General features: G+C 38.5%; 2 protein-coding genes across 2 annotated transcripts in view; one reads left to right on the forward strand and one right to left on the reverse strand.

Moving 5' to 3' along the window:
- The window catches only part of ryr1b (ryanodine receptor 1b (skeletal)), a 72,716-nt gene extending 69,803 nt beyond the window's left edge, over nt 1-2,913 (reverse strand). Inside the window, exon 1 of the mRNA XM_087795154.1 lies at nt 2,798-2,913. Within this exon, the coding sequence (XP_087651280.1) occupies nt 2,798-2,845 (48 nt within the window). The 5' untranslated portion in view covers nt 2,846-2,913. The remainder of the gene's footprint in view (nt 1-2,797) is intronic.
- An 8,421-nt stretch (nt 2,914-11,334) lies between these two features.
- rasgrp4 (RAS guanyl releasing protein 4) lies at nt 11,335-27,167 on the forward strand. The gene is made up of 17 exons (XM_087795779.1): nt 11,335-11,670; nt 17,908-18,077; nt 19,040-19,151; nt 19,223-19,285; nt 19,355-19,486; nt 19,550-19,691; nt 20,649-20,822; nt 20,881-20,997; nt 22,045-22,320; nt 23,935-24,015; nt 24,228-24,332; nt 24,424-24,533; nt 24,843-24,993; nt 25,066-25,102; nt 25,595-25,726; nt 25,801-25,979; nt 26,847-27,167. Exons 1-17 carry the CDS (start codon nt 11,654-11,656, stop codon nt 26,937-26,939), a joined length of 2,091 nt encoding a protein of 696 aa, XP_087651905.1. The 5' UTR covers nt 11,335-11,653; the 3' UTR covers nt 26,940-27,167.
- Nucleotides 27,168-27,321: the final 154 nt, after the last annotated feature.

The raw sequence follows: 27,321 nt of genomic DNA on the forward strand, positions 1-27,321 counted from the left end.
TTTAAACTCAAACTAAATCAGGTGCATTTGAGTTTAAAAATGATGCACTTCTAGTCTCAATTTAACAACCAATGGCTAACTTAGAAAGCTTCCTAATATGACTGCTCTAGTAGAAGAACTCACATTTCTCCGATCCTTAAAACTCTTCACTGGCTGCCAGTTTCTTTCAGGATCAATTTTTTAAAAATCTGGTTCTTCCTTTCAGAACTATTCATGGTCAGGCTCCTCTTTACATCAGTGATCTGATCCAGCCTTACACCCCAGCTCAGGCTCTGAGGTCTTTGGATCAGAATCTACGGATGGCTCCTGAACACGCTTCAGGACCAGAGGAGAGAAATCCTTCCAGGCTGTTGCTTCCAAGCTTTGAAACCATCTTCCTCTCCCTCTGTGGATCTACTGACTCCTTCAAGAAACATCTTAAGACATTTCTATTTGTGCAGGCTTTTCCCTGACTTTCTGGGACTCCTTAGTGTCTGTCTTATGTGTCTTGATCTTTTAAAGTATATATTTTAACTGTGTATTGTTTTTTAATGTTAAAGAGCTTCGTGACCCTGGTCTAGAGGGCACTTATATCCTTTACTTATTTACTTACATACTAACTTTACCTTCAAATGAGAAAATACCAAAAATGTATCTTTCACCACTGACTAAAAAAACGTATGGTATCATTGATCCTTCAGTTAACATCGATTGAAGATGGTCTAGCTACTTGTTTAGAAAAGAATTCAGTGAGAACGTTTGTCCAACATTTCGACCAAAAGGTTAATGAGAAAAATTTGCTTAACAAAATAACTTCACTAGTTGAAACCTAGCATAACATTTGTCTGTAAAAGGAAGAACGCTCTACAAGCAGAGGACATGACGTCACACGAAGACCTTCTTCATTCACACAAACAGAGAATCATGTCTTCGGTCGCTCCCAAAAGGATGAAAACAAGTAGGACAGCGACTCTGGTTTCTCCCTCCAGACTGACTAACTATAAAAAGAAGCTGCTATTAGTGACTGCAGCTCCGGTGGATCTACAAACCCGCTCGACCTGGTGCCGATCACTACATGTTGCTAGTTAAAGTTCTAGTGGAACTGTGACCACACCACCATTTTAACAAAGTTTATATCATACGTTTTTTAAGAAGTAACTTCGGGGTAAACAAATCTCTTAAAATATATCTCAGCCACACATACGTTCATCAACATCTCTCACAATAGTAAACTAAAAATAAAGATAGAACAGAAACCGATTTCAAATTTCCACGTGGCATAAATATGACATGAAAGGTTAGACTTTTATCCCATCTATGCTTATTCTACATTATTCTGACCTTTGTTGCGTCAACATTTTCATTTGAAGCTCAAAAAGAATCTGGTGCTGCCTTTTTTTTTGCCTCTGACCACTGACCCCTGCTGGGCCAGCATCCCACACTGAGCCATTGAAGTGGTCGAGGTTTGAATAATTCACATGGTTGATTCTCATCAAGTGTTGATATGATCAGACATAAATAAGCTGCCACTTGCTGTCGTGAAAAGCTGTCAAAGATCCTGGTTGTAGCCAGTAGGTATTCACTCGATAATGGGCTTGTATTATAGCAGGCATAATCAACTGACCTGTCGTCCAGCCCGTATCATTAAATATAATTTTAAGTGTTGCAAGTCATGAAATACAGTTTAAAATATAAATACAATCTGGATTTTTGGGTACAAGAACATGGAAAACTTCCCCATGACTGAACAGTCTCACATAAATCTATCCCCTAAAATGTTGAAATAAACTTTAGATTTTTTTCTTGCGCATCGCGTCACATCTTCTTCCACTTATCCAGGTTCGGGTCGCAGGGGCAGCAGATTCAGCAGGGAGGCCAAGATTTCTGTCGCCCCAGTTACATTGTCTAGCTCTTCCCCGGGGACCACGAGGCGTCCTGGGTCTTCCCCGTGGTCTCCTACCGGTCATTTTTTTAATCCAGAATTTAATCATTTCTTCACTGTGATGATGGTTTTAATAAAAAAAAGTTGGATTTCTTATATTGAGTTACAGTTTTACATTCCGTAGTGGTTCAACAATATGATTCAAAACCTCGTAGGAGCCATGGTCTTAAGTAAGTCCCTGCACAATTTGATAAAATGTATTTGCTCTTTCTCTAACTTAAACTTACCTCCCTGCAACAAATAATAGATAAAATAACTTGTAGAAAATCATAATTTCAACACAAACATATTTATCTGGCGCACACACGTTCAGTAAAACGTGTTCTTTGGTCAAATATATTTGATCCTAGTTTCAGCACCTCCTGATCGACAGAAGCCACTCTCAGCATGAGGAGATCTGATTTTAAGTTCAGAACTTCTATTGCACTTCAATTTGCAAGCTGTTCTTCAACTTTGGAAATCACCAACTCAGCTGTTTGGGGTCTTATTTGGGGTCCCTCTGACTGCAGAAGACCCAGTGCAGCCCCCGGGGGCAGCTGTCCCCTGCAGGCGATGGGCAGCTTGTTGCTCACCCTGCAGGCTCTACTTTCCTCAGTTAAAAATAGACGTGGATGCAAACAGACGCACCGGCCGCTGTCCGTCTATCACACATTCTATTCTTGAACCGGGTGCATCTGCGAAATAATTAAAACCAATAAAAATAAACCGGTGTTTTGGATGTGATGGGATGCATCATAGAATGAAAGTTTCAGAATAGCAGCAACGATGCTTAAGAAGTGGTTTTGAAGCCAGGAGGAACTAAAAGAAGCCTTTCTGCTATATCGAGAAAGTGCTTCACCCGAGTTCTCCGGCGGGACAAAATAAAGTAGGACTCACCGTTCGCAGGAACTGAATCTCCTCTTCTCCCTCTCCCCCTTCTGCCATCCTTCCAAGAGGGTTGTTTGCAGCTCCTTGGAAGAAACGAGAGAATCCTTTAGCTTTCTCTCCTCGGGTTTATCTCCTTTTTTTTGCCTCGTCCCTTCCTCCTTCTCTCTCTCAGTATGTGCTGGACAGCATGAGTCCAGTGACTCTCACGACGGGGGTGAGAGAGAGTGACGCCAGAGAAGGAGCTCCCCAGATCCTCTCTTCCTTTCGCATCCAGGTCGGAGATGGGTGAGGGAGGAAGGGGGCGGGAGGAGGGATGACTTTACAACGCCACCGTCCAACTGTGACACCATGTTAGTAGAAGTGGGCCACTCCTTCACAGCCGCCTCCTCCTCTCCCAGACGTATCTCAGGCTATAAAAGGATCTGAGGGTTGAAGACTTTTCTAGAATTGAGGTGTGCACGATAACAAAACACACACACACCTTGACACAGCAACTCAGAGAACACATCCGATCTAGACTCAGGTGTGTGAGCAGAGTTATCAAAATAACAACAGTACAGGTGTCGACGACCAGGAGTCAGTGGCACACATAGAAAATGCAAATATAATTTGGACTATTTTGCCGGTAATGGTTTTAAAATAAATGAAGTTAAGGGCTAAATTTTAATATTATTAAATATTGATATTCTCCTTGAAACTTGTGTTTATTTTCTCAAATGATGGCTAATTTTCTACACCTGAGATTTTCTTTCATTCATATGTATAACGTGGCCCAGTACAATCTTATATTCCCCAGCCCTGATATAAATCGAAAAAATAAATGACTAAAATACTTTTACTCTAGGCGTTTTAAATCAACCTGGTGAAAGTTTTGTTTTATAATATCGAAGCGATATCTCCATTTAAAAAGTAATTTATTTACATAAGAGACATTTTCAAAATACTTTTACTCTAGGCGTTTTAAATCAACCTGGTGAAAGTTTTGTTTTATAATATCGAAGCGATATCTCCATTTAAAAAGTAATTTATTTACATAAGAGACATTTTCAAAATACTTTTACTCTAGGTGTTTTAAATCAACCTGGTGAATTTTTTTTTTTATAATATCGAAGAGATAACTTTATTTTAAAAGTATTTTATTTACATAAAAGACATTTTCAAAATAGTTTTACTCTAGGTGTTTTAAATCAACCTGGTGAATTTTTTTTTTTATAATATCGAAGAGATAACTTTATTTTAAAAGTATTTTATTTACATAAAAGACATTTTCAAAATAGTTTTACTCTAGGTGTTTTAAATCAACCTGGTGAAAGTTTTTTTTTATAATATCGAAGAGATAACTTCATTTAAAAAAATCTTTTATTTACATAAATGACATTTTCAAAATACTTTTACTCTAGGAGTTTTAAATAAACCTGGTGAAAGATTCTTTTATATAATATTGAAGAGAAAACTTCATTTTAAAAGACTTTTATTTACATAAATGAAATTTTCAAAACACTTTTACTCTAGGTGTTTTAAATCAACCTGGTGAATTTTTTTTTATATAATATCGAAGTTATAACTTCATTTTAAAAGACTTTTATTTAACAAATAAAAAAAGTTCAGATTTAAGTTATAGTTAAGTCTTGATTTTCCTAGAAATGTAAAATAAATGTCACTCAGTTTTGATAAAAGTGGGACTAATGCATTTTACTTATTTAACTTGAATATAATTTAAAAATGGAATATTACACTGTTAACTATTGTAAAACGTATTATTATTATTATTATTATTATTATTATTTTGGTTTTATTTAGGCAGAACCTTTTACAGCGTTACCTAATCCACAAAGACCCTCACATGATGCTGAGTATAATAGGTTTATTTGTTTATGTATTGCATTAATGGATCAGCATAACTTTTCAGCCACTTCAACCTCCTCTATGTTATTAGTCAGAGCCAATGGTTTCTTACTTTTTCCCTTCTCTGACCACATGTACTGACCACTGCAGACACCAACAACAGCCCCATTTGAATCCCTACAACAAGCATAATATTACATCAAATATTGCTAGATTTTGGAGAGTGAAATGTGTCTCACGAGGTGTGATTTTAAGGACATCCCTTACGAGACTGTTGCATGTCGTGCGCGAGTGAAAAGGTTAATCCTGCCTCCGTAACCGTGACACTCCCCTGCCGGAGTGCGCGGACTGAAAAAAGATGCCGCACAGAGAGAAGGTCAGATACACAAACACATCCTCACCTCTTCAGCGTCCATCTGGCATCCTCCCGCTGCTGCTGGGCTCCCTCTGCAGCTACGCAACCACGTCCTGCCGGTGTGACAGATAGAAAGGAGGAAGAGGAGGAAGAGGAGGAGGATGCTGGGAGGACGAGTCCGAAGATTTGCCAAATCACTTCTATCTCTCTTGTAATGCGTGATGACGCCAGCAGATGGCGACACAATATTTCAGATTCGTTTGCAAATAATCCACCTTATTATTAAATATTAAATATTAAATATTAATGTAAAACTAAAATGAACACTATGATGACGTTATTAAATATATATTTACACGGGCAACAGATGTTAACATAGTTGCAAAAACTCTAAAAAGTTTATGTGGAGCAGATTCATACGAGCTAGCTAACAAACATGTCGACTAAAAATAATTATCTGACAAGGATAAAAGACAAGTAAAAAAGATGTACATATCGAATTGTTAATAGAAGTATTTACGCCGGAGAGAAAACGTGTATCTGGCTACAGTACAAATTAGCTAAACCGATCGATTACTCTTTCCGCTTCACCTTAATTTGAAAGTTCAACTTCCGCCGAAATAACGATACAACTGCTTTTGACAAATATTGAGTAACAGTTAAGATCCCAATTATTACTGTATTAAATTTAACACGTTAAATAATTTAAATACATTTAAACAGATACATTTAAAAAATATATCTTTACGGCAACTGGACATTGCTTTATTTTGTAGGTGCAATTTCCGCCAAACTTGTATAGTGATATACTTGATACAAACCTTTTGTATATTAAAACAGCTTTTGTTGTTGTTTCAAAAACTGAAAAAAAGTCCCAACACTCATATTTGGATGGATGGGGATTGTTCTTTATTTTTATTTACATGTAAAATAATAGCTGTTTAACTTGTTATTGCATTTCTACTGCTAATGAACAGTTTTGTTATTAGTTATATTTTAGTAATATATATATATATTTTAATTAAGAATTAAATGAACTGTTTTTCAGAAAGTAATTGTTCTGATATAAACGCAAATGATAGGTAGGAGCATAAAATAAAACAAAATGTTTTTCTCTTACTTGAACAACAGTAAATAATTAAAACAAAAAAAAAAAGTTTTGAAATAAATTGTATTCGTCTGGTTGGTGAAGTTCAAAATTAAATAATTGCTGAATGATTCCAGCTCTGGAAAATATCAATATCGTTGTAACTCGACTGACTTTAGCATCAAAGTTTAAACAAGAAACTGTGATCTCTGAGGTCAGCCAGTGTTCACAAGGTGTGACAGGAACATTGTTGCGAAACTACACCTTTTCTGCAGCGTCTTAACTCAGATGCAGGAAGAGATGTAAAGCGACCTGCAGGCAACTCTGTCATCCTTCAGACCATGTCATTGTATTTGACATGCAGTGAGAGTAAAGTTCAGGTCACAAAGCACTTTAACAAAGTCCAAGAAAATCAGGGAAAAGCCTGCACAAATAAGAATGTCCTAAGATGTTTCTTGAAGGAGTCAGTAGATCCATCAAACATATAAAAAGAGAGGAAGATCGTTCCAAAGCTTAGGAGCAACAGCCTGGAAGGATTTCTCTCCTCTGGTCCTGAAGCGTGTTCAGGAACCATCAGTAGATTCTGATCCACAGACCTCAGAGCCCGAGCTGGGGTGTAAAGCTGGATCAGATCATTGATGGAAGGAGGAGTCTGACCATGAATAGTTCAGAAAATAAGAACCAGAATTTTAAAATTGATTGAAAGAAACTGGGAGCCGATGCAGAGTTTTAAGGATCGGAGAAATGTGAGTTCTTCTACTAGAGCGGGTCAGAATTCTCGCTGCAGAGTTTTTTATTTACTGCAGGCAAGACAGATGCTTCTTGTTTAGACAAAACTGTTAAATAGTCCAAACAAGAAGACACAATGAACAGTGGTCCCGCTCTACACAATATTTATTATTATTCAGACTATTATTTGGAGAGTTTTCACTTCTTTTAGTTGGTTGATGAATATTACTCTGTTATAATAACTGTTACTTTAGTGAAATACATTTCACTTAATAGAATCCACACACGATCCTAAAGTGTCAATAATGTCAATAAAGTAAAATGTCTTATTCAAAGGCAAAGTGTTTTGTAAATTACTTTAAAAATAAAATGAAAAAAAATGGAAAGAACACTGAAGACAAGAGCTGCATCACTGCTTTAATACAAAAGTATTTGTCATATTTCTGAGGGTATCTCAGGATTCGGTCCAACTGAGAGGTTTCATCTTCCCACATGACTTCAACGTACGTGATTGATATGTGAACTTATGATGATAAAGATGGTGCAAGAGTCACATTTATACAAGACAAAAACAAATGTGACTCTTGCATCATCAATCAGGTGATGAGTCTGTTGTTGGCTTAGCTGCAGTATTTTCACCAATTGAAGACACAATAGTATGAGGTGCATCAAGAGACAAGTAGTCCCAAACCAGAACTTTTGAAAATGTGCTGGCGCAGCACTGTGCCTGAAGCAGCTCTAAATAATGGTAAACACACAAAACAATCTTTCAGAATTATCGACAAGTACAATCACAATCGGAAAATCTTTCCATTGTGACACAGTTGTGTCGTTCTGTCGTCTCATTTTTATTAACTTTTCACCAGTTTTAAACCTATTAAGAACCAACTTTGTTGATCTTTTACGATGATTTCATGCTTGTTATTTATACATATTTCCAATATCATGGCATTCATACGAACTTCAATCAGAAGAGTTTGTGCTGAAGGTAATGTCGACTGGATATCGGGCTTCAATGATGGGAAACTGTGCTTCTGCGATAAATCCACTCACTCTGAGTGTTCGAGACTTGACATGCAGGCAGCGTGGCGCTCTGGCTGTGAGCACCTTCTCACACTCTCTCTCTCTCCACTTCCTTCAGAACAGACACCACCTCTGCACACTCGGACACATTAATGTCCCCTGTTCTGTCCACTTCTTCCTCTCGCTATGTCGGCACAATGTTGCTATTGAAGGTGCTCGTCCAGCTGCACGCATGCATTCAGCGGAGCAAACACTGCCCCCCTGTGTGAGCGCCGCCACGCCGAGGAGGAGGTGAAGAAAGCAAAGAAATGGAGATGATAGAGGCCATTAAGAAGATGCTGGACTCATTGATCGTGAATCCAGCAACACTAGTGTTGAGGGAGAATTATTTGACTCCGTAAATTAAAGTTAATTGGATGGGCCACTAGAGCTGAGCCAGAAGGCTAAAGTCCAATCGGTAAAAATTCTAATATAGGGACGCTTAAAGAGAGTCTGCAGCCTAATGACACAGGTTCTGATGTATAACCATTTTGTTTGGATTCTACCTGAGGTATATCTCTTATTTGGAATATTACAGACATTTAAGATCAATATAAAAGTGTCCAATCAGTGATTCTCTCTGCACCTGAAATCACTTGACAACACACCTTTAGATTAACTAAGAGAAGAACAATTGATTAACTTTGACAAAATTAAAATCCCAAGTATAATACTGGCAAAACTTAGTTTCTTTTACGTTGTAAAGAATATGCCCCAATTTGATAATGACAGCACTTAACACAGTCTTGTGCGATGTAAAAAAAAAAGCTCCAATATAGTATTTGCAGAATATAAAATCTAATCTTTACCATTGTGAAGAATGATGAGAAAGAATGATACACGTTTATAAAATAATAAAAAATACATGCCCAAATATATTACTGTCAGAATTTAACACGGCCTTTAACAATGTAAAAATAATGTGCCCCAATATAAAACTGACAGAATTTAACATGGTCTTTAACAATGTAAACAAATTGTGTCCCAATATAATACTGTCAGAATGTAAGTCTTGAAAAATGAAAAAAAATGATGCCCCATTATAAAACTGTCAGAATTTAACAGTCTTAAACAATGAAAAAAAGAAATGCCCTGATAAAAAACTAAAAGAATTTAACACAAGTCTTTTCAGTATTTATTTGATTGGGTATTCTTTCATCGTTTAAGCGCTTTGTGACCCTGGTCTAGAAAAGCACTCTAAATACTAATTACTTACTAAGAGAAATCCTTCCAGGCTGTTGCTCCTAAGCTTTGGAACGATCTTCCTCTCACTCTGTGTTTGATGATCTACTGACTCCTACTAGAAACATCTTAAGACATTTTTATTTGTTCAGGCTTTTCCTTGATTTTCTGGAACTCCTGTGTTGTTCTCAGTATTATCTTGACCTTTAAAGTATATATTTTATTGAGTATTGTTTTGATTGTTTAAGCTCTTTGTGACCCTAGTCTGGAAAAGAGCTTTATAAATACTAATTACTTACTTACTTACTTACTTACTTACTTACTTACAATATAAAAATAATATGCCCCAATATAAAACTGACTGAATTCAACACAGTCTGTAACAATGTAAGTAAGTAAGTAAGTAAGTAATATTTATTTACAGTATATAGCGCTTTTCTAGACCAGGGTCACAAAGCGCTTAAACAATCAAAACAATACTCAAAAAAGTACATACTTTAAAGATCAAGATAATACTGAGAACACAGGAGTTCCAGAAAATCAAGGAAAAGCCTGAACAAATAGAAACGTCTTAAGATGTTTCTTAAAGGAGTCAGTAGATCCATCAAGCGCAAAGAGAGAGGAAGATCGTTCCAAAGCTTAGGAGCAACAGCCTGAAAAGATTTCTCTCCTTTGGTCCTGAGCCGTGTGCGAGTAGATTCTGATCCACAGACCTCAGAGCCCGAGCTGGGGTGTAAGGCTGGATCAGATCACTGATGTAAGGAGGAGTCTGACCATGAATAGATCTGAAAGTAAGAACCAGAATTTTAAAGTTGATCCTGAAAGAAACTGGAAGCCAGTGAAGAGTTTTAAGGATCGGAGAAATGTGAGTTCTTCTACTAGAGCGGGTCAGAATTCTCGCTGCAGAGTTTTGTATTTACTGCAGGCGAGTCAGATCCTTCTTGTTAAGACATGAAAACAAACTGTTACAATAGTCCAGACGAGAAGAAACAAACGCATGGATTACAAGCTCCAGATCATGTTCCGACAACATTTTCCTAAATTTAGAGATTTTTCTCAGTATAATGTAAAAAATATAGGACCCAATACAAGAACATGTAGGATTTAACATTGAGAAAAATAATATTGTCCAAAATATTAGATAATGATAGAATTCAACCGTCTAATGAAAAAATAATATGACCCAATATAATACTGCCCGAATTCAACAGTTTTGAACGATGTAAAAAAAAGTATATTTATACATATAAAATATAATAAAATCCCGAAAACATAGTTTTTTACGTTGTGAGAAATACAGTATGCCACAATTTGATACTGACAGGAATGAACACAGTCTTTAACTTCTAAAAAATGAATATGACCCAATACAATAACCTATAGAACACATATTGGTTTAAAATGTAAAAACAAAATGCTAAAATAATGCCGATAGGATTCAAATAAATAATACTGACAGATATAATTTAACACTTACTCGTGATATAAAGACCTCCAGATATTAGTGGTGGATGATACCAGGTCACATGGGTTGCTGGAGACTATTAAACAAAAAAAAAAAAAAAAAAGTTTCCTCATAACTAAAAACCAGTTTAACTTCCATCTTTGATATTTATCAATTAGCCTGTTGTATTTCCCTGTGACGTTACTGTTCTTGGAGTACAGTAATGCTACATTAGCTAGCATTAGCATGCCCACTATAACCTGCAAATTCTTAAAGAGTCAATAACAGCTGAAGACAAATTCTGTGTATATTGTCAATATATAATATATACAAAGCTGTTCCTGGCCACGCTTTTCACGCATTAACAGTTTCTAATTGACAATTCAAGTTCATAAAACACCCCATAATGAGCCTAAACAATACAATTCTTTCACTTGATATAAATCGGTATTTTATTTTAGAATTTTGTTGTTGTTTTTTTTAATCCCGGCAAACAGTTTATTGCAGTGAGACGGAAAAAAGGGCGGGAAAATCATCAGATGTGTTTGATAGGCTTATCAAGCATCCAATCATTTGGATGATTGGGTGTAAAAAGGATTGGACCGTGTTGTTCTCAAGTGTGTTCCGCGGGTGATTCAAAGAAATGTGGTTTTGTGTCGACGGATTTAATCAGTTGGTCCAGAATACTCGAGGATCGACGCCATCTTTAATAGCCTGACAAAGTTTTCAATAATATAGAGACTTTTGACTCTTAACGTCAAAATGTGAGCGTGAACAATTGTGTAAATCTAGATTTTAAAAGTTGCTTCCTGGCTCTTCTGATCATCTCCTCCTCCTTCCTCTATCGGGGCAGCGACGTCCCTCCTACAAACAGAAACTGCTGAGAGTTCCCCTATCAGTCAGAGCCAGTTCCTCCATCTAAGATGCTGACTTGTTTATGTTGAGTTTCCTCCGTCAGAACAACCCGTCTTCTGCGTGAACCTCTTCGTGGTGGACCTTCACACCCGGGTGGCTCTTGGACCTGCTGCTTGACTGGGCACCACACGGAGAAGAGGAGGAGGAGGAGGGAGAAGACAAGGAGGGGGTTAATGGAGCTGTAGACCTTCAGATGCCCAAGTGGACACCAGTGGAGCAGGACCTGCTGTGGAGGACAGACCTGCCATGAACAAGACCAAGAGGTAGGCTGGACCCCCAAAACAAGCTAAGATATAGATTCTCTTCTGACTTTCACAAAAACTTGTGTGTACCTGCATATCAGCTTTGAAATCACCTGGTGTCACTGTGTGTGTACTGCACACAAGCAGCTCTGACATCAAACACAGGTGACTCACCTTTCCACAGAACTCAGCTTCTGCTTTTTCTGCTCGTAACAGGCCTGACAAGAAAGTACATGTATGTGGTTTTATTCACGGTGCAGTTGTGACCGCAGCTGATAAACTGTTATCTGGAATGATGCTGTGCCGCTCATTGTTAAGGTGGAGAGATCGCTCCAGAGGAAGAGTGAGACCGGCTAGTTAAGAAAGAAATGAGTTAAGAAAACATGGTTTATTATAAATTATCCCTTGAGATAAGGTATTTAATTACTTGTAAAATATTATTATTATTAAGTCAATGATAACAATTAGGGGTGTGTAATAGCAAGAATCTGGTGATGCTATAAATGTGATAACACAGGCGCAAAAATAGGATATACTGCGATATATCACAGGATGTATTTGTAGTACTGAGACCCGATTTACCGGCCGCTTGACTTTTGACGAAGTGGAAACTGCTTTACATTGTTTTTTAAAACCAAAATATGTCCAAACATCGGCTTTAAAAGCTGGTGGAGTTCACTGTATCCTCTTGTTCTCAGTCATCGCCTGGGTTTCGCGGGATTGTTGTCAATGTAACTTAAGCTGGAGGTCATAATGACATTTGAAGTTCAATTGCAACAAAAAAAATGAAACAAAATATTTGCACGTTAATTGTAAAAGAAAATGTAATTAATTATTTTACTTATATACTTATATATATATATATTTATATTGTATTTGATGTAAATTGTGTATTGATATTCATATATATATATATATATAAATTAATATCAATACATAATCGTGACAAAAAAAAATCTACAGTGCTTAGTTATTTTCTCATAACCCTAAAAACAATTATACATGTGTTTTTTTTTAATGTATTTTGATGAAAACATTAAAAGAAAAAATGTAACCGAAACATTGATAATGACACTTAAAAGATTTAATAAAATATGATATTTAAATGGAATAAAAAATAAATAGAAATAAAAATAAATTGATTAAGATAAACAAACCATTTGGATTAATTAAGAATTCTATGCATGTATGTAATGAATTATTATCAACTATTCTGTATGGAAAATGAAACATTACAGTTGAAAAAAAAACGTTTAAATAGAAAATATGATGTTAGAATTAGAATGATGAAAACAATCATGTATTTATTGTGTTGGGAAACAAACAGCTGATTCACCGAGAGAAGGTTTCCTCCTGACTCGGAGCACAATGTAGGTTTGCGAGAGCAAAAGAGCAGCACACAATCTCAGCCTTCAAAAGCTTCAATTAATCAATTAACAGAAGAAAAGAGAGGAATTTGCATATCCCCCTGCTGCTGAGAGAGGTTTGGAAAAGGGGGGGCAGAGGCTAGGTGGGTGGCAGAGGGTGAGGTAGGGGGGGGTGTTCTGGGTCTGCAGCCAGAAGTCCTGACATGGATGGGAACCTCAGTAAAGGGGCGCTTCCATTGAAAAAAGGGGGGAATCTGTTCGGTGAATAGTCTGAATAGACGAGTGGAGAGTGGCCGCTGAGAAATAACTTCCCGAGGTTTGTCCACACGACTGCTGCTGTTTTCGGTCTTTTTTCCTGTGCAAACATTTTTGGAAAACTGTATCAGTTTCAGCTGTTCAGTACAAAATTGACTGTGAATAACAGGTTTTTATAATGAATCTTTATTTCCACTCTTGAACCTGATAACGATCCAACAGTTTTGTGACGACAAATTCATTCTTATCTGCTCCTTCTTACCGGAACAGAAACTGTATGACACTTGTGATTATTAGCCATGAAAATGTTTTATTTTTAATCTATATCAACAATTAAGAACAATAATTGATTGCAAGGTAAGGATGTTGAGTAGCTAATAACTACTTTTGTGTTGTCAGCATCTGCCAAAGCAACATGAACTAGAATTAAACTATAATTTATGCGTCTTACAGTCATGGAAGAGGAGACTAAAGAAGGTGCTTCGTTTAATGGAAATTGTAAATGTTGCAAAGTTAAAGAAAAACAAACTTTTGCAATTAAATGTTATGTATTTCATTTTTATGTATTATTTATTTATAAGCCATGTATGGTGATGTCTCCTATTTTATCTTTAATTTATTGTGTTTTATTTTAGTAATCTTTGTTTTATTTTATTCATATTATTTCTTTTTCATATAAGGTAATGCCACGAATTACAGTTCTGTGTTCACAACACTGGCAATAATTATTTTCTGATTCTGAAATCTTCATATACTTATGGCTTCTCATTAACTTTTTCTACCAGACTCCCTCACAGCAACGTGTGTTTCATCAACTTCACACACAAACACACAACACTGCTGAGGCAAAACTAGAACATTACTCATCAGTTTTTGACAACTGACGCATGAGGCTCAATGAGCCAATCGGTGACAAGGATACTGTATGTGTGTGTGTGTGGGGTGTGTGTGTGTGTGTGTATGATCTGCAACCTAGAAATGTGTTAATGAGGTTTAATAAGAGGCCACTAGATGGCACTCTCCATATGCTCTGATCTGAACTATAAATTAAATAAACACACGTTCACATTACTCGTATATTGTTTTAACTGAAATCACTGAAAATTGCGACACTGTATCATAAAACCTTCTCTCAGTCTGGTGAAGCTTCATGAAGCAGTGTCATTATGTTCAGAGTCCACGAGATGGCGGTCTCTGCACTATTTTCTTTTGTTTTGAACAACTTTTCTAATGAAACATCACACCATCCATAAACTGATGGCGCCACCTACTGACCTCTAAACAACATGACACTGTTTCATGAAGCTTCATCAGACCATCACAGAAAAAAGAACAAAAAAAACTGCTACATAAATTAGCCCGTAAAAAAGTTTTAATGACTTGTTTGATGAATCTTCCAAGCATTAATTTAGCAACTGTCTGAGCATCACGTAAATGTGCCACCAGCCTCCTGAAGGTGGCAGCAAAGGTCCCCTACCATAGAAGAAGACCAGCTTCTGCAACACAACAAATATGGAATCTACTGTAAGGACTCATTGTGAGAGTTTAAAAACGATGTATTTCACTCGTTCTTTAACTAATGCAGATATACAAGAACAGGTGAGAAACGCTGAATGTCAACGCACACACTCCGAGCAGCAGATTTGCATGGACTCTCGTCAGGACCGTGGTTGTCGCTGCTCAGGAAGCGCGAGGGGAAGTCCCGCACAAATACCATCGCGCTCACACATGAACATCAGCACTTGTAGAAGCAAAGTGCAAGTGAGTCCGCTTCACTCTGAGTCATAACGAAACCTCCGCCAATCATTTCACGCTACAGGTTCTGGACAAAAATACACGGCAGCAAGTCAGTTCAGTTGAAACCACATCATACCACCTTTTTTTTTTTTTAAGTCAAGCTTTTATGCTTTAATTATTTAAATATATAGGTTTTTTTTTTGGATTACTAGGAACATATTCACAGCATTTTCCCACCTTGCAGTCATGTGACCTCCTGAAAGAAATCCCAACACTATTTTCTGCTGACTCAACAATATAATATTGAACCTTGTTTTGCCAATGGTCACGCGACAAGCTGCTGGTTGAATTCCTGCTCACGGAGTTGATCTCTCGAAGGTCAGAGGTCGTTCGAAAATATTTCAATTTCTTTTTAATGTCAAATCAAATATGATGGCTTGGTTGCGTATAAGATGGGTGTTGTTGTTGTGTAGGCAGTGTGTAGTGGTGAGAAGAAGGTTTGTTTGTGTACGTGCGTCAATGTGGTACGTGAGGTAATTTTGTGTTGAAAGTCAGTGAGTTTTGTTGTGCAGTAACCGGGAAAGGTTGTGTTGAAATCATGGGGGGGATTAGCATAGTTTAGCATATCAAAACTATGCTAATTTCAGTTTTACTGGGTATTATACTGTTGCTGTTGTGGTTGAGCAGGGAGCGTTTTGTTTATGTTGCAAATGTGTTGTGTTGTTGTTCTTAAAGTGTATAATGCTGTAGTCATTGTGTGTGTTGTCTTAGAAAATTGTTGAGTCATCTGCTGTTGTCTTAGGGGTTGTGTTGTGGTGGTGTGTTGAAGGTGTGTAGAGGTGTTTTAAATATGTGAACTTTTGTTGTTAAGAATGTTAAGAGTTATGATACTGTTTCGTGTTTTGAATAGTGTGTGTTGTGGGTCAGTAGATGTTGTTGTGTGGGGAAGTATCATTGTGGTTGTTTTGGGTAGTGTGTAGTATTTTAGTTATGTTGTTGGCAGTTCAGTCTTGTCCTGGTGTCATACGTGTTGTGTAGGACAAGTGCATTGTTATTGTTAACAATGTTTGTAGTGTTGTCGTAGATGTTTCTGGTTTTGTGGTTTTAAAAAAAAAACAGTGTTGTGTTGTTTTTTAGATAGAGTGCGGTGTTTTTAAGAAAAGTGTGAGAACTTGTTTCAAACATGTTTTTTAATTGTTTTGTTTGTACTGTTGTTGTTGTTGTGTATATGTGTTTGTCGTGTCATATGTGTGTAGTGTTTTGTGTTGCGAGACTGAAGCTGGGATATTGTTTTGTATCGGTTTTGTTTAGATGTTGTGTATAAACTGTGGAGTGGCGTCAAGCCCCTATTATTGTTACGTACTAATGTTTAACAACAGTCAGAGATTGTGTAACTTTTATTTAAACAACTTCCTTCATCTGGTGGTGCTGTGGTTAGCACAAAACAGGATCAAACAACTAGCTTTGTGTGCAGGTAAGTGTGTGTGCGTGTGTGTGTGTGTTTGAGTTTCCCAAAAGCGTAGACAGCGATTGACGAAACTGTGTGTGTTTGTGTGCGTCTGTGTGTCCGCCAGTGTTGAGCAGCATGTGGTGAAAGTCATTGTTGGTCAGCGGGATCATCAAAACAGGGTTTGCCAGTAATGTGTTGTGTTCGCGTGCATGGTGTTGTGAGAAGATGACACGTGTACACACGCACCTACACGCGCACGCACACACACACTCAGGGGATGTAGGCCTGGTCATTCACGGAACTCTTCGGCAATTCTCTGAACTCTGAGCTTCCTGCTAATTTCATCATCAGCCGCTTAAATCCTCACTGACACAACTTCATGTTATTGCACACACGTTTCTACCAAACAGCTGGCGACAAGAACACAACAATAACCTGAAAAATATGCAACAGAAAAACAACACAATCATTGCATCGTGACAAATGAATCACGACCAGCGATTTAAATCAAAATCTGATGACAGTTGTTAAAAGGACGTGTGGATTTTCAAGAGTTCAAAGATAGTAATACAGAAAAACAAGATGGAGGCTGAGTTAGAAGCACAATGACAAAGCTAGCATAGATTCACACATACTAATATCATAGTCACTATTCTTTATTATTATAATATAAATATTTAGTAATTTAAAGCATATCTATATGTTGTTTTAGATTTATTTTTTTCTATTCACTCATCTTCTAGCACCGAGCTGAGGTAAGGTCGAGAGGGCAGCAGTCGGGCAAAGAGGTCCAGACATTCCTCTCCTCAGAAACCCCTTCCAGGTATTCTGGGTGATCATGAAGGCGTTTTAACTGAATGTGTCACCAAAAATCCAGAAGTGGTAAATCCAAAACATACTCCAACAAGGGCAAAAAAACAAAAACAAAATAATACAAAATTCGGAACTCAGACGGGCAAACTAAAAAGAGAGAAAAAACTTACTTTAACAAAAAACGCAGACATCTCAAAGTCGATCAGAATGGAGCCAAATCTTGTCAGGAGACGCGATCAACTGGCGATCTCTTCCTGCTTTGGAACTCCTTAAGAAGAGGGAATCGACCGCCACAAATCCAATTCAGCCGTGCACCTGACTCCTGCTGAAAGATAACGAAAAGCAAAACAGGAAGTGATCTCAACAAAATAAAACACTTTACAGGATTCATTAGGGACTGTTGTGGATATTTAAAATAAAATAATTCACCTTTGGCTTGAGGAAATTTGATTGTTCAACCCTCAGTTGAACCTTTTTTCTAAATGATGTGTTACTTTTATTGAGTTTGTTTCTGAGCCCTGAAGCTTTCATGGCAGGTGTCGTTGCCAGGGTCCAGCAATAATAGAGTTCATCCTCAGCATCATCAGGCCTTAGAAAATTGCCAGGATGTCTCGTAACATCTTTTTCTTCCTTCAGGAAGTCCAACTGTGACGGCGTTCCGAAGAGCAGGAAGCTGGTCCAGCGCCGGAGGTACACATGTCCCAGTCCTCAGGATATCAGCCGGGCCCTGCACAGCCCGAGTCCGCCCGCCAGTGCCAGCGCCGCCAGCCTGGACGAGCTCATCCAGCGCTGCCTAAACTGTTATGGTGAGTTTGCAGCGTTGGTCATGTAATGCCAGGTTATACCAATGAAAGAGCCGAGCGTTTACGATGGAAAACTCAACTTTTCGTGTCAATAAATATCCGTATTTATTGTTTCAGAGAAACAAAACGACACACTAACATCGTCAAGTTGCATTTTAAAAGTAGGCAAATCTGCTGAGGGGTCTTAAGTAAGTGGAGAGTCATTAGAGGATAAAAAAAGCAGAAGTGTACCTTTATCTAATGTGGAAGTATGAAAGAAAATGGACTTCTCTGGTCCATCGGATCTTCACAGGTTTTCTTGAAAATTGTTTTCTCCCTGCATATGTCAGCGTAAAAACTGGTCTCTGATTGGTAAATTCTCCCTGTCACAGAGATTTTGATTTTTTTTTTTAATTAAAGGGTTTGAAGATACACATTAAACATAATTTGACTGAAATGCCAACCCAAAGTCCATATTGTAGCCAAACCTTTCAATTGATATTAAATGTAAAACGGTTTTGTCTTTCTGCTCATCTCATAAATTGTAATTGTCAAAATGGATTCTGAGTAATTTTGGTAAAAAAAAAGAAAAAAGAATTACCTGTTACAGGTGTTACCTTTCTTTTTTTTTTACAACACATGATTTTTCTGTTGTTGTCATTTTCTTTTTTCTTATGTATTATTACCTGAACACTTCCCTGAACATTTATTCCTTTCATAGCTAAGTTAAAAGAAAACGTGTGTTACTTTCCCAAATAAACTTGTTGACCTACTTTTAAAACCTTTTCACCAACAAAGTGTTTATTTTGTGGTTCAGTTTTGCATTGTATTTTTAAAGTGATATTTTGAAAACCAGAATGCATGAGGTTGCTCAAGGGGCCATGTGGGTTGACCCAGGTCCGCCATAGTCCGCCTCACTGGCCTTAAACCTTCTACCGTCTCTGTCCGAAGCTGTAAAAAGAATCTGATGTGAACTGACGTTGCAGATCTAGAGGGGAGGCTGTCCAGTCCCAAAGCAGAGCAGACGGTCCACATGACCCTGATGATGCACAGCTGGGTGGTTCCCTCTCAGACCTTCGCGCAGAAGCTCCTCAACTTATATCCTGTCGGGTCCAGTCTATTTAAATCCGATCAGAACACGGTTGTCTTTGTCCTTGACTCGCTCCCACATACAGAGATTTTCCCGGAGACCGCAGGGGACAGATGCGGGCGCAGATCTGCCACCTGGCCAGGTGAGTCGAGGACACGACTGGTTCTTCTGCTCTGGCTGCTGTCAGTAAACATGTTTTGTGTCACGCAAGGCAGTGGATCAGGCAGTTCCCCGCCGTGTTTGAGGCAGACCCTCTCCTGGAGCAGACCATGGGGGACATGTGGGCGCTGGTGCGCTCCGACCGACGGGAGTCGCAGACGCAGCTCCTCGACACATCCTGCTTGTGAGTGACATTCCCTGGCGGCGAAAAAAAGACCTTCCTGGAATCTTCAACTCTGCTCCCCAGAAGCCCCGCCCTCGACGTCTCTCAGGCGCCCTCGCCCTCCGTGAAGAAGAGGAAAGTGTCTCTCATCTTCGACCACATGGAGCCGGACGATATGGCCAAACATCTCAGCTACCTGGAGTTCAAGAACTTCTGTAATGTGTCGGTGAGTTCGAAAACATAAACTTAAGACAGAACTTATAAAACAAAAACAAACTTTTTTTTGATGCTATAAAATCATCAGCTTACATTCAACTGCAGCCTTGTGACGTCCATATTAATGAATTTATTATCTGATTAAACCCTTCTGGTTCAAAGTGACCCGGAGGCCAAAACGACCTCCCTGACTCCCATAAATACACCTGCACTGGTGGAGGTCGTTCACCTTTGTTTTCGGGCCGCCGGGTCATTTTGACCCATCGATAACACAAGGTTTATTGTGAATAAATGATCTTGTTCTCAAAAGAATTTCCCTGGTTCGTTAACCCTTTAATAACATTAGCATTTTTTTTTCTTTAATTTAGTTCTTATTTACTTATTATGACTTAATGTAATGATAATGATGATTAACCATCTAATTGTGGATTTAAAAATAAATAGATTTCAGATTTCATATCAAAAATTTATAATATAAGATATTAATTATCTCTTTTTTTTCCCCCATTTTGAGTTAAGCTGCTTTTTTCTTTTACACATTATTTAAATTCACCTTGTTATTTTTGCTTTTTTCCTTTGTAAAAACCTTTTTTTTAATTCAGTCTTAGAAATAAAGTCAAACAAATATATAAAAAATGGTCTTTTCCCATTTTTTGTGTATTTTTCTTTAATTATTTATCATAAACTGTGCTTTTTCTTTTATTATTATGTATTAACACATATCGGCTGTTGTCCAATTGAGACAATTTTATTATTTCCTCTCAAAAATATAATCAACTTAAGCAATATTTGGTATAAGAATTATTTCGTTTTTTACCTTCTATTTTGGGTCATTCTTTTTTCTTTTTCTTTTTTTAATTTCTTGCAAACTTGATTATTTTGTATGTCCATTTCACTTTATGCTCAAGAAGGAAAAAAAAGCTGATCAGTGGCTGACCTGTCATGACTCTGCTCTGTGATTGGTCAGTTCCTGGACTACCGCAGCTACGTGGTGCGCGGCTCTGTGCGGGACAACCCGGCCCTGGAACGCTCCGTCATGATGTGCAACGGCGTCTCTCAGTGGGTGCAGCTGATGATCCTGAGCCGACACACGGCCCAACAGAGGGCGCAGGTCTTCACCAAGTTCATCCACGTGGCCCAGGTAGAGTCCTGAACCTCTGTGAAGGAGTCACAGAGTTTTGATTGGGTTTCTCTGTTAGAAACTTCGCGCTCTGCAGAACTTCAACACGCTGATGGCCATCACTGGAGGACTGTGCCACAGCTCCATCTCTCGCCTCAAAGACACTTCCAACCTGCTGCCGCCCGACGTCACCAAGGTAATCTGAAACACAAGGTTCAATATACTTTATTAATCTCCTTAGAGAAATCTCACAGAGAAATCCAACTTACAATCAACTCATCCGGCCCACCCAGCGACTGTATGTTGCCCACCGGATGGTTGGCTCAAAACTAAAGTAAATAACCGTTGGTATCATGACCTCTGAAGATGCCAAAGATCTGATATCAATGTATACAATTATACAGAGAATTATATATGTATATATAAGTATAAGTAATCTACTTCCATAGATCAGTGCCATCTGAATATTGGATGGTTGAATGTAACTGTTCAAATGTTGGAAATGGAATTTTATTTATTGATGTGTTGTTTTTAAGCATAAATTATTGTTATTTTAGTAAATAATGTTGGTATAATAGTGCAAATCTTTTTCTATTGAACTTAAAACGCCAACAGTTCAAATAGAATTTCATTTAGAAAATAATTATTTTGATTATTGGAATTTAAATTTCAAACTGTGTAAACTGTATGTTTAAAAAAAACTATTAATTTAGAATATATATATATATATATATATATATATATATATATATATATATATATAAATAATATATTCTATTCAATAAATCTATAAAAAATATTTTAATTCATTTATTAATTTAAGAAAATTCATACTTTCAATATGTAGTTGAATGAATTGAATTATTTAATGAAAACAAATTGACCTTTTTCAATATTTTAAGATTTAAATAATAACTAAACACTTAAAAAACAATAAAGAAATGTAATATTTGAAATGTTAAATACAACCATTCAATAGTATGATGTCACTGATATACTTCAATACCGTCAATAACAGTAAAACTGAGGATAAAGTAATTTAATGAGAATTAAATACTATGAGAGAAAGTTTGGTAAATGTTTAATTTGTGTGATAGAGTTCGAAACAACTATGATGTAGGGACAGAAGTATCTTACCCTGGGTTGGAGCCTATGACCGGTCCATGGTCCAGCACTTTGCTCACGTTGCAAGTCGGGGAAATGTCTGGTGGAAGCTCCTGTGTGACTCTGGTTGTTCTCTCAGGCTCTCGGCGAGATGACGGAGCTCCTCTCGTCGTGCAGCAACTACAGCAACTATCGCCGCATCTACAGCGAGTGCAGCGGCTTCAAGGTGCCCATCTTGGGGGTCCACCTGAAGGACCTGATCTCCCTGAACGAGGCCCTGCCGGACTTTGTGGACGAGGACAAGATCAACCTCAGTAAGCTGCAGCATCTGTACAGCAACATCAACGAGCTGCTCGCCATCCACAGCTGCTCGCCGCCGTTCGAGGCCAACAAAGACCTGCTGCACCTGCTCACGGTACTGGACCACAGTAGATGATAGATGTGTGTTATCTGACTATGAGCTGACCAGAGTATGAGATCAAAATCAATGAATGCATTTTTATACTACTACTTTATAGTAATACTACAAAGCGTTGCGGAGTAATATTACAGAGCCTCACGGAAAAATACTTTATAGCCTTGCAAAGTAATACTACTGAGCATCTCAGAGAAATATTTAGAGCCTCATGGAGAAGTACTATGGGCCTTGGAGATTAATACCATCAAGTCTTGCAGAGCAATACTGCTAATTATACTGCCTTATAGAGTAATACTATGGCGCCTCACAAAATAATACTTCAGTGCCCCGCGAAGTAATACTACTGAGCTCCAAGGAGTAACATCATATAGCCTTGCAGACATATACTACACAGCTAGAAGGAAGCAACACCACAGGGCCTCTCGTAATAATACCACGAAGCCTCACAAAGTAATACTACTAAGCTTCGCAGAGTAATAAAACCAAGCCATGCATAGTTATACTGCAGCGCCCCGTGGAGTTATACTAAATGGTAACGCAGAGTAATACAACAGAGTAAGTAAGTATGTAAGTAAGTAATTTTTATTTGTATAGCGCTTTTCCAGACCAGGGTCACAAAGCGCTTAAACAATCAAAACAATATTAGATAAAGTATATATTTTAAACATCAAGATAAAACTGATAACACAACAGAGTCACTGAGAGTAACACTTCTCAGCCTTGTGGAGTAATACTATAGAGCGTCTTGGATAAATACCACATGGCGTTTTGGAGAAATACTACAGAGGCTCGTGGAGTAATACTACAGAGTCACGCAGAGTTATACTACTTAGCCTAGTGGAGTAATGCTGCAGAGCCTGGTGGAGTAATACTACACAGCTTTAAGGACTAACACCACAGGGCCTCGCGGAATAATACCACGAAGCCTCACAAAGTAATACTACTGAGCTTCGCAGAGAAAAAAAAACCAAGCCATGCATAGTTATACTGCAGCGCCTCGTGGAGTAATACTACGTGGTAACGCAGAGTAATACAACAGAGTCACTGAGAGTAACACTTCTCAGCCTTGTGGAGTAATACTATAGAGCTTCTTGGATAAATACCACATAGCCTTTTGGAGAAATACTACAGAGGCTCGTGGAGTAATACTACAGAGTCACGCAGAGTTATACTACTTAGCCTAGTGGAGTAATGCTGCAGAGCCTGGTGGAGTAATACTACACAGCTTTAAGGAGTAACACCACAGGCCCTCAAGGAATAATACCACAAAGCCTCACAAGGAAATACTTCTTAGTCTTGCAGCGTATTACTACACAGCCTTGCAGAGTAATACTATCGAGCCTGGGAAAATATGGTTACCACGGAGACTTTTTTGAAGTGGATTGGCAGAAAGTTAAAATCAGTCTCAAATCATTGCTTAGTGTTTTTTAATCCCAGAGTGCAATTTTCAGCCAATATCATTGATCTAAGTTCTAGAAAACAGATGTCATTTCAACGTGTTAGTCAAGAATATTAGGGTATTCAGCTGTTAGATCAGGTGATAATGACATAAGTGTTTGACAATCAACCTCAAACTTGTGAGGAATTAAATGATGTTTTTTAATGCTGCAGCTTTCTCTAGATCTTTACTACACCGAGGACGAGATCTACGAGCTCTCGTACACCAAGGAGCCCAAAAACCTCAAAATCCAGGTCAGTGGAGCAGCACCTCCGTGTCAGCGCCACAACCTCCTTGAGTGTGTGTGTACATGCGTGCGTGTGGGTGGAGCACATGAATATCAAAAACTAAGCAGAAATTGCAGCCACATGAAAGTTACACCTTGGTGGAGTGTGTGTTGCGGTGGGTGTGTCTTTCTTGTTTTTAATGTGTGCTGCTTTCGTGTGTGTGTGTGTGTGTGTCACAGACTCTCACACCATTGAAGCCACTGATCGTGGCAGAGTGGGGGTCGGGGGTCAAGCCCCGACTGGACCCAGACACCATCTCTAAACACGTGAAGCAGATGGTGGACGTGAGTCTTTTTTTAGGACTTCCTGTATCTCACTTAAGTCAAAGCAGAACTAATAAAAGAGTCGCTGCTGTTGCTTTGCCGCCCCCTGCAGTCCGTCATGAAGAACTACGATCAGAAGCAGGACGGCTACATCTCACTGGAGGACTTTGAGAAGATTGCAGCAAACTTCCCATTCTCCTTCTGCACACACGAAACCGACAGGTATGAAAATAATAAAATAAAACAGATATCTGCAACTAAGTCACAACACTTTAGTGTTAAATATTAAAATACATACAAAAACAACACATAACTCTGCCAAGGAGCCAACACTTGCCGAAATTTCCTTTTCAGCGTACCTATTGAAAAAATTCCTATCACATATATTATTTCCTGTTGGTATGATTATGTATTGTTTTTATTAGATAGATATTAAATTATAAAATAATTGAATGATCTGCAAAAACATGGTGAAACATGACCTTTTAAAATGGCTGACCTCAATTTGCGAAAAAACCTGTCTGTCCCTAGACTCGGGCAGATCAGCCGCGAGGAAATCACCTCCTATCTCATGCGGGGAATGTCGATTTGCGCCAAACTGGGCTACAACTTCAACGACGCTCACAACTTCCACGAAACCACGTACAAGAGGCCGACCTCCTGCGACACCTGCGGAGGATTCGTGAGTGATTTGTCGCTCATTTGGGGGGTCAAGGTTGAGAGGTGTGGAGCTGATGTTGGTGCTCTCTTGCAGCTTTGGGGCGTCATCAAACAAGGCTTCCACTGCAAAGGTGAGAACCCCCTCAAACCATGTGCAGGTCTGTGACTCATAGGCAGAGCGGGGAGACAGTTGGGAGATGATGGAGAGATGATGGTGACACATCTGTGAAGAAGAATTGGGCCTAAGAGACAAATAGAGGATGTAGATTATGAGACACTAATGAGGTCAGAAATGATCAATTTTGCTTCATTTATTTATATTATTATTTGATAGTCTCTGACTATAGGTTTTAGTTTAAGGACATGTGTCCTTCGCTTTTCTCCTTTTTGTGAGTATGTTTTCGGTGAAATAAATATAAATAAAAATAAAAATTATATCAGATTACTTTTCTATATTTCTCGCTCTTTTGTTTCTGCCGCTCACAAAAGCCAGTGTGTTAAATGTGGCCCCTGAGGAAATGTAATTGCCCAGCAAACAGGATTATCTGGCACCCCCTAGTGGTGATTCCGAGTAAAAACGCCACAGAAAGGCCCAACACCTGACTTGTGTCTCGACTCCCCAGACTGTGGCATCAACTGCCACCGACACTGTCGAGACCTGGTGAGAATGGAGTGTTTGAAGAAGCACAAGAACACCTCGGGGTCGTGTCCTTGCACGCCGCTGCCGGACACCAGAAGCAAGGGCAGCAGCTGGAGTACGTCCCCAGACCCCCTCACCTCCATCCATCCAACCGCCCAACTCAAACTCAAGGTGTGTCTTCTTGTCCAGGTTCAGAGGAAGAGACGTTCGTTTTCCCGCAAGGCAACCACACCAACCACGACAGAGGCAACGACACCGTGTCGCACCGCTCCACACAGACCGACCCGGGCGTCTGGACCCCGGAGAGGAAGGAGAGGAAGGTCTGCAACCACACCTCTTCTTCTGCCCAGGCATCTCCAGACAGACAAGTGAGACCCAAATAAAAACCACCATTTTAAACTTAGTCTTCAGAAATATAACTTTACAAAATCACATTGGAAAAAAAAAGGAAGGGAAACATTCTAACGAGATCCAGAAGAGTTTAGGGGATTCAATCTGAAAATCTTGGGGAGAGATCAAATAGAAGAAGAAATATTGTTATTGCCATCTAAATTGAAATGTGAAATTATTGGAGGAAAAGCTGTTTTGATACAATATTTTAAATTCTTCTTCCACATTGGTCCGAGCACAAGACTTTCCAGCTTCAGCTTTTTTATAGCGTAATAGATGTGGTTTGTCAATAATAAATATTATATAAATATATCAATATGGGGTTAATATAGACCAAAAATAAGGTCCGAGATTAATTTAGGATTGCATTTACAGTAAATTTTTTTAACAATGATATATTTTTTTAAAGTAAGTAAGTAATTTTTATTTGTATAGCGCTTTTCCAGACCAGGGTCACAAAGCGCTTAAACAATCAAAACAATATTCAATAAAGTACATACTTTAAAGATCAAGATAAAACTGATAACACAACAGGAGTTCCAGAAAATCAAGGAAAAGCCTGAACAAATAAAAACGTCTTAAGATGTTTCTTTAAGGAGTCAGTAGACAAATTTCCGGAAGCGGAAGTGAAAAAGGAGTAAATAAAGGATTTAACTAAAACATGTGAGGGAAAATAAACGTAAAATGAAAAAGCAGATTGTTGAAAATGCTAAAAAGCAAATCTCTTCATTCAAGGATGAAATGAAATATAAAATTTGGTGCTGATACGATACAGAAGCAAACTTGCATTTGACGGTTGATATCTTGAGCCCCAGAGTCACACGACCTCTTCTCTCCCGACGCAGAGAAGCCGTGGAGACTCCGCCCCGGTGTCCTTCCTCCAGGAGAAGCTGGACGAGCTTCACCTTCACAAGGACAAGAGTCGAGAGCCGGACTGAGCTCCGACCAGCAACTCCTCATGGACTAAATGTTTCTGGTGCTGAAGCCAAAGGCTTCCTCTTCGGGCCACAGATGTTTCGTGTGTCATTGTGTCTCTGTGTCGGCGCCGCTTCCTCGCATAACATATCGTTGCTGTGTTTCTGTCGTGCCAAGAATGTGTCAAAATGTATGAGCGACGGACGAGCCGTTGTGTGTGTACTCAATAAAGTCAACAGTGAACTACGAGATTCATCTCGCTGCTGGCATGTACCTGCATACATACAACATGTGTATCAAACCTTCCCTCACTGAGGACTGAGTTCCTCAAGGCTGGAATACATATTCTGACTTCAAAAGGACCAAAACATTATGACCAAAAAAAAAGAAAATGAATCATTTGTA

The sequence above is a fragment of the Callionymus lyra genome, chromosome 7 (genome assembly GCF_982586985.1).
Source record: "Callionymus lyra chromosome 7, fCalLyr1.hap1.1, whole genome shotgun sequence".
In the NCBI taxonomy this organism is placed as follows: domain Eukaryota; kingdom Metazoa; phylum Chordata; class Actinopteri; order Syngnathiformes; family Callionymidae; genus Callionymus; species Callionymus lyra.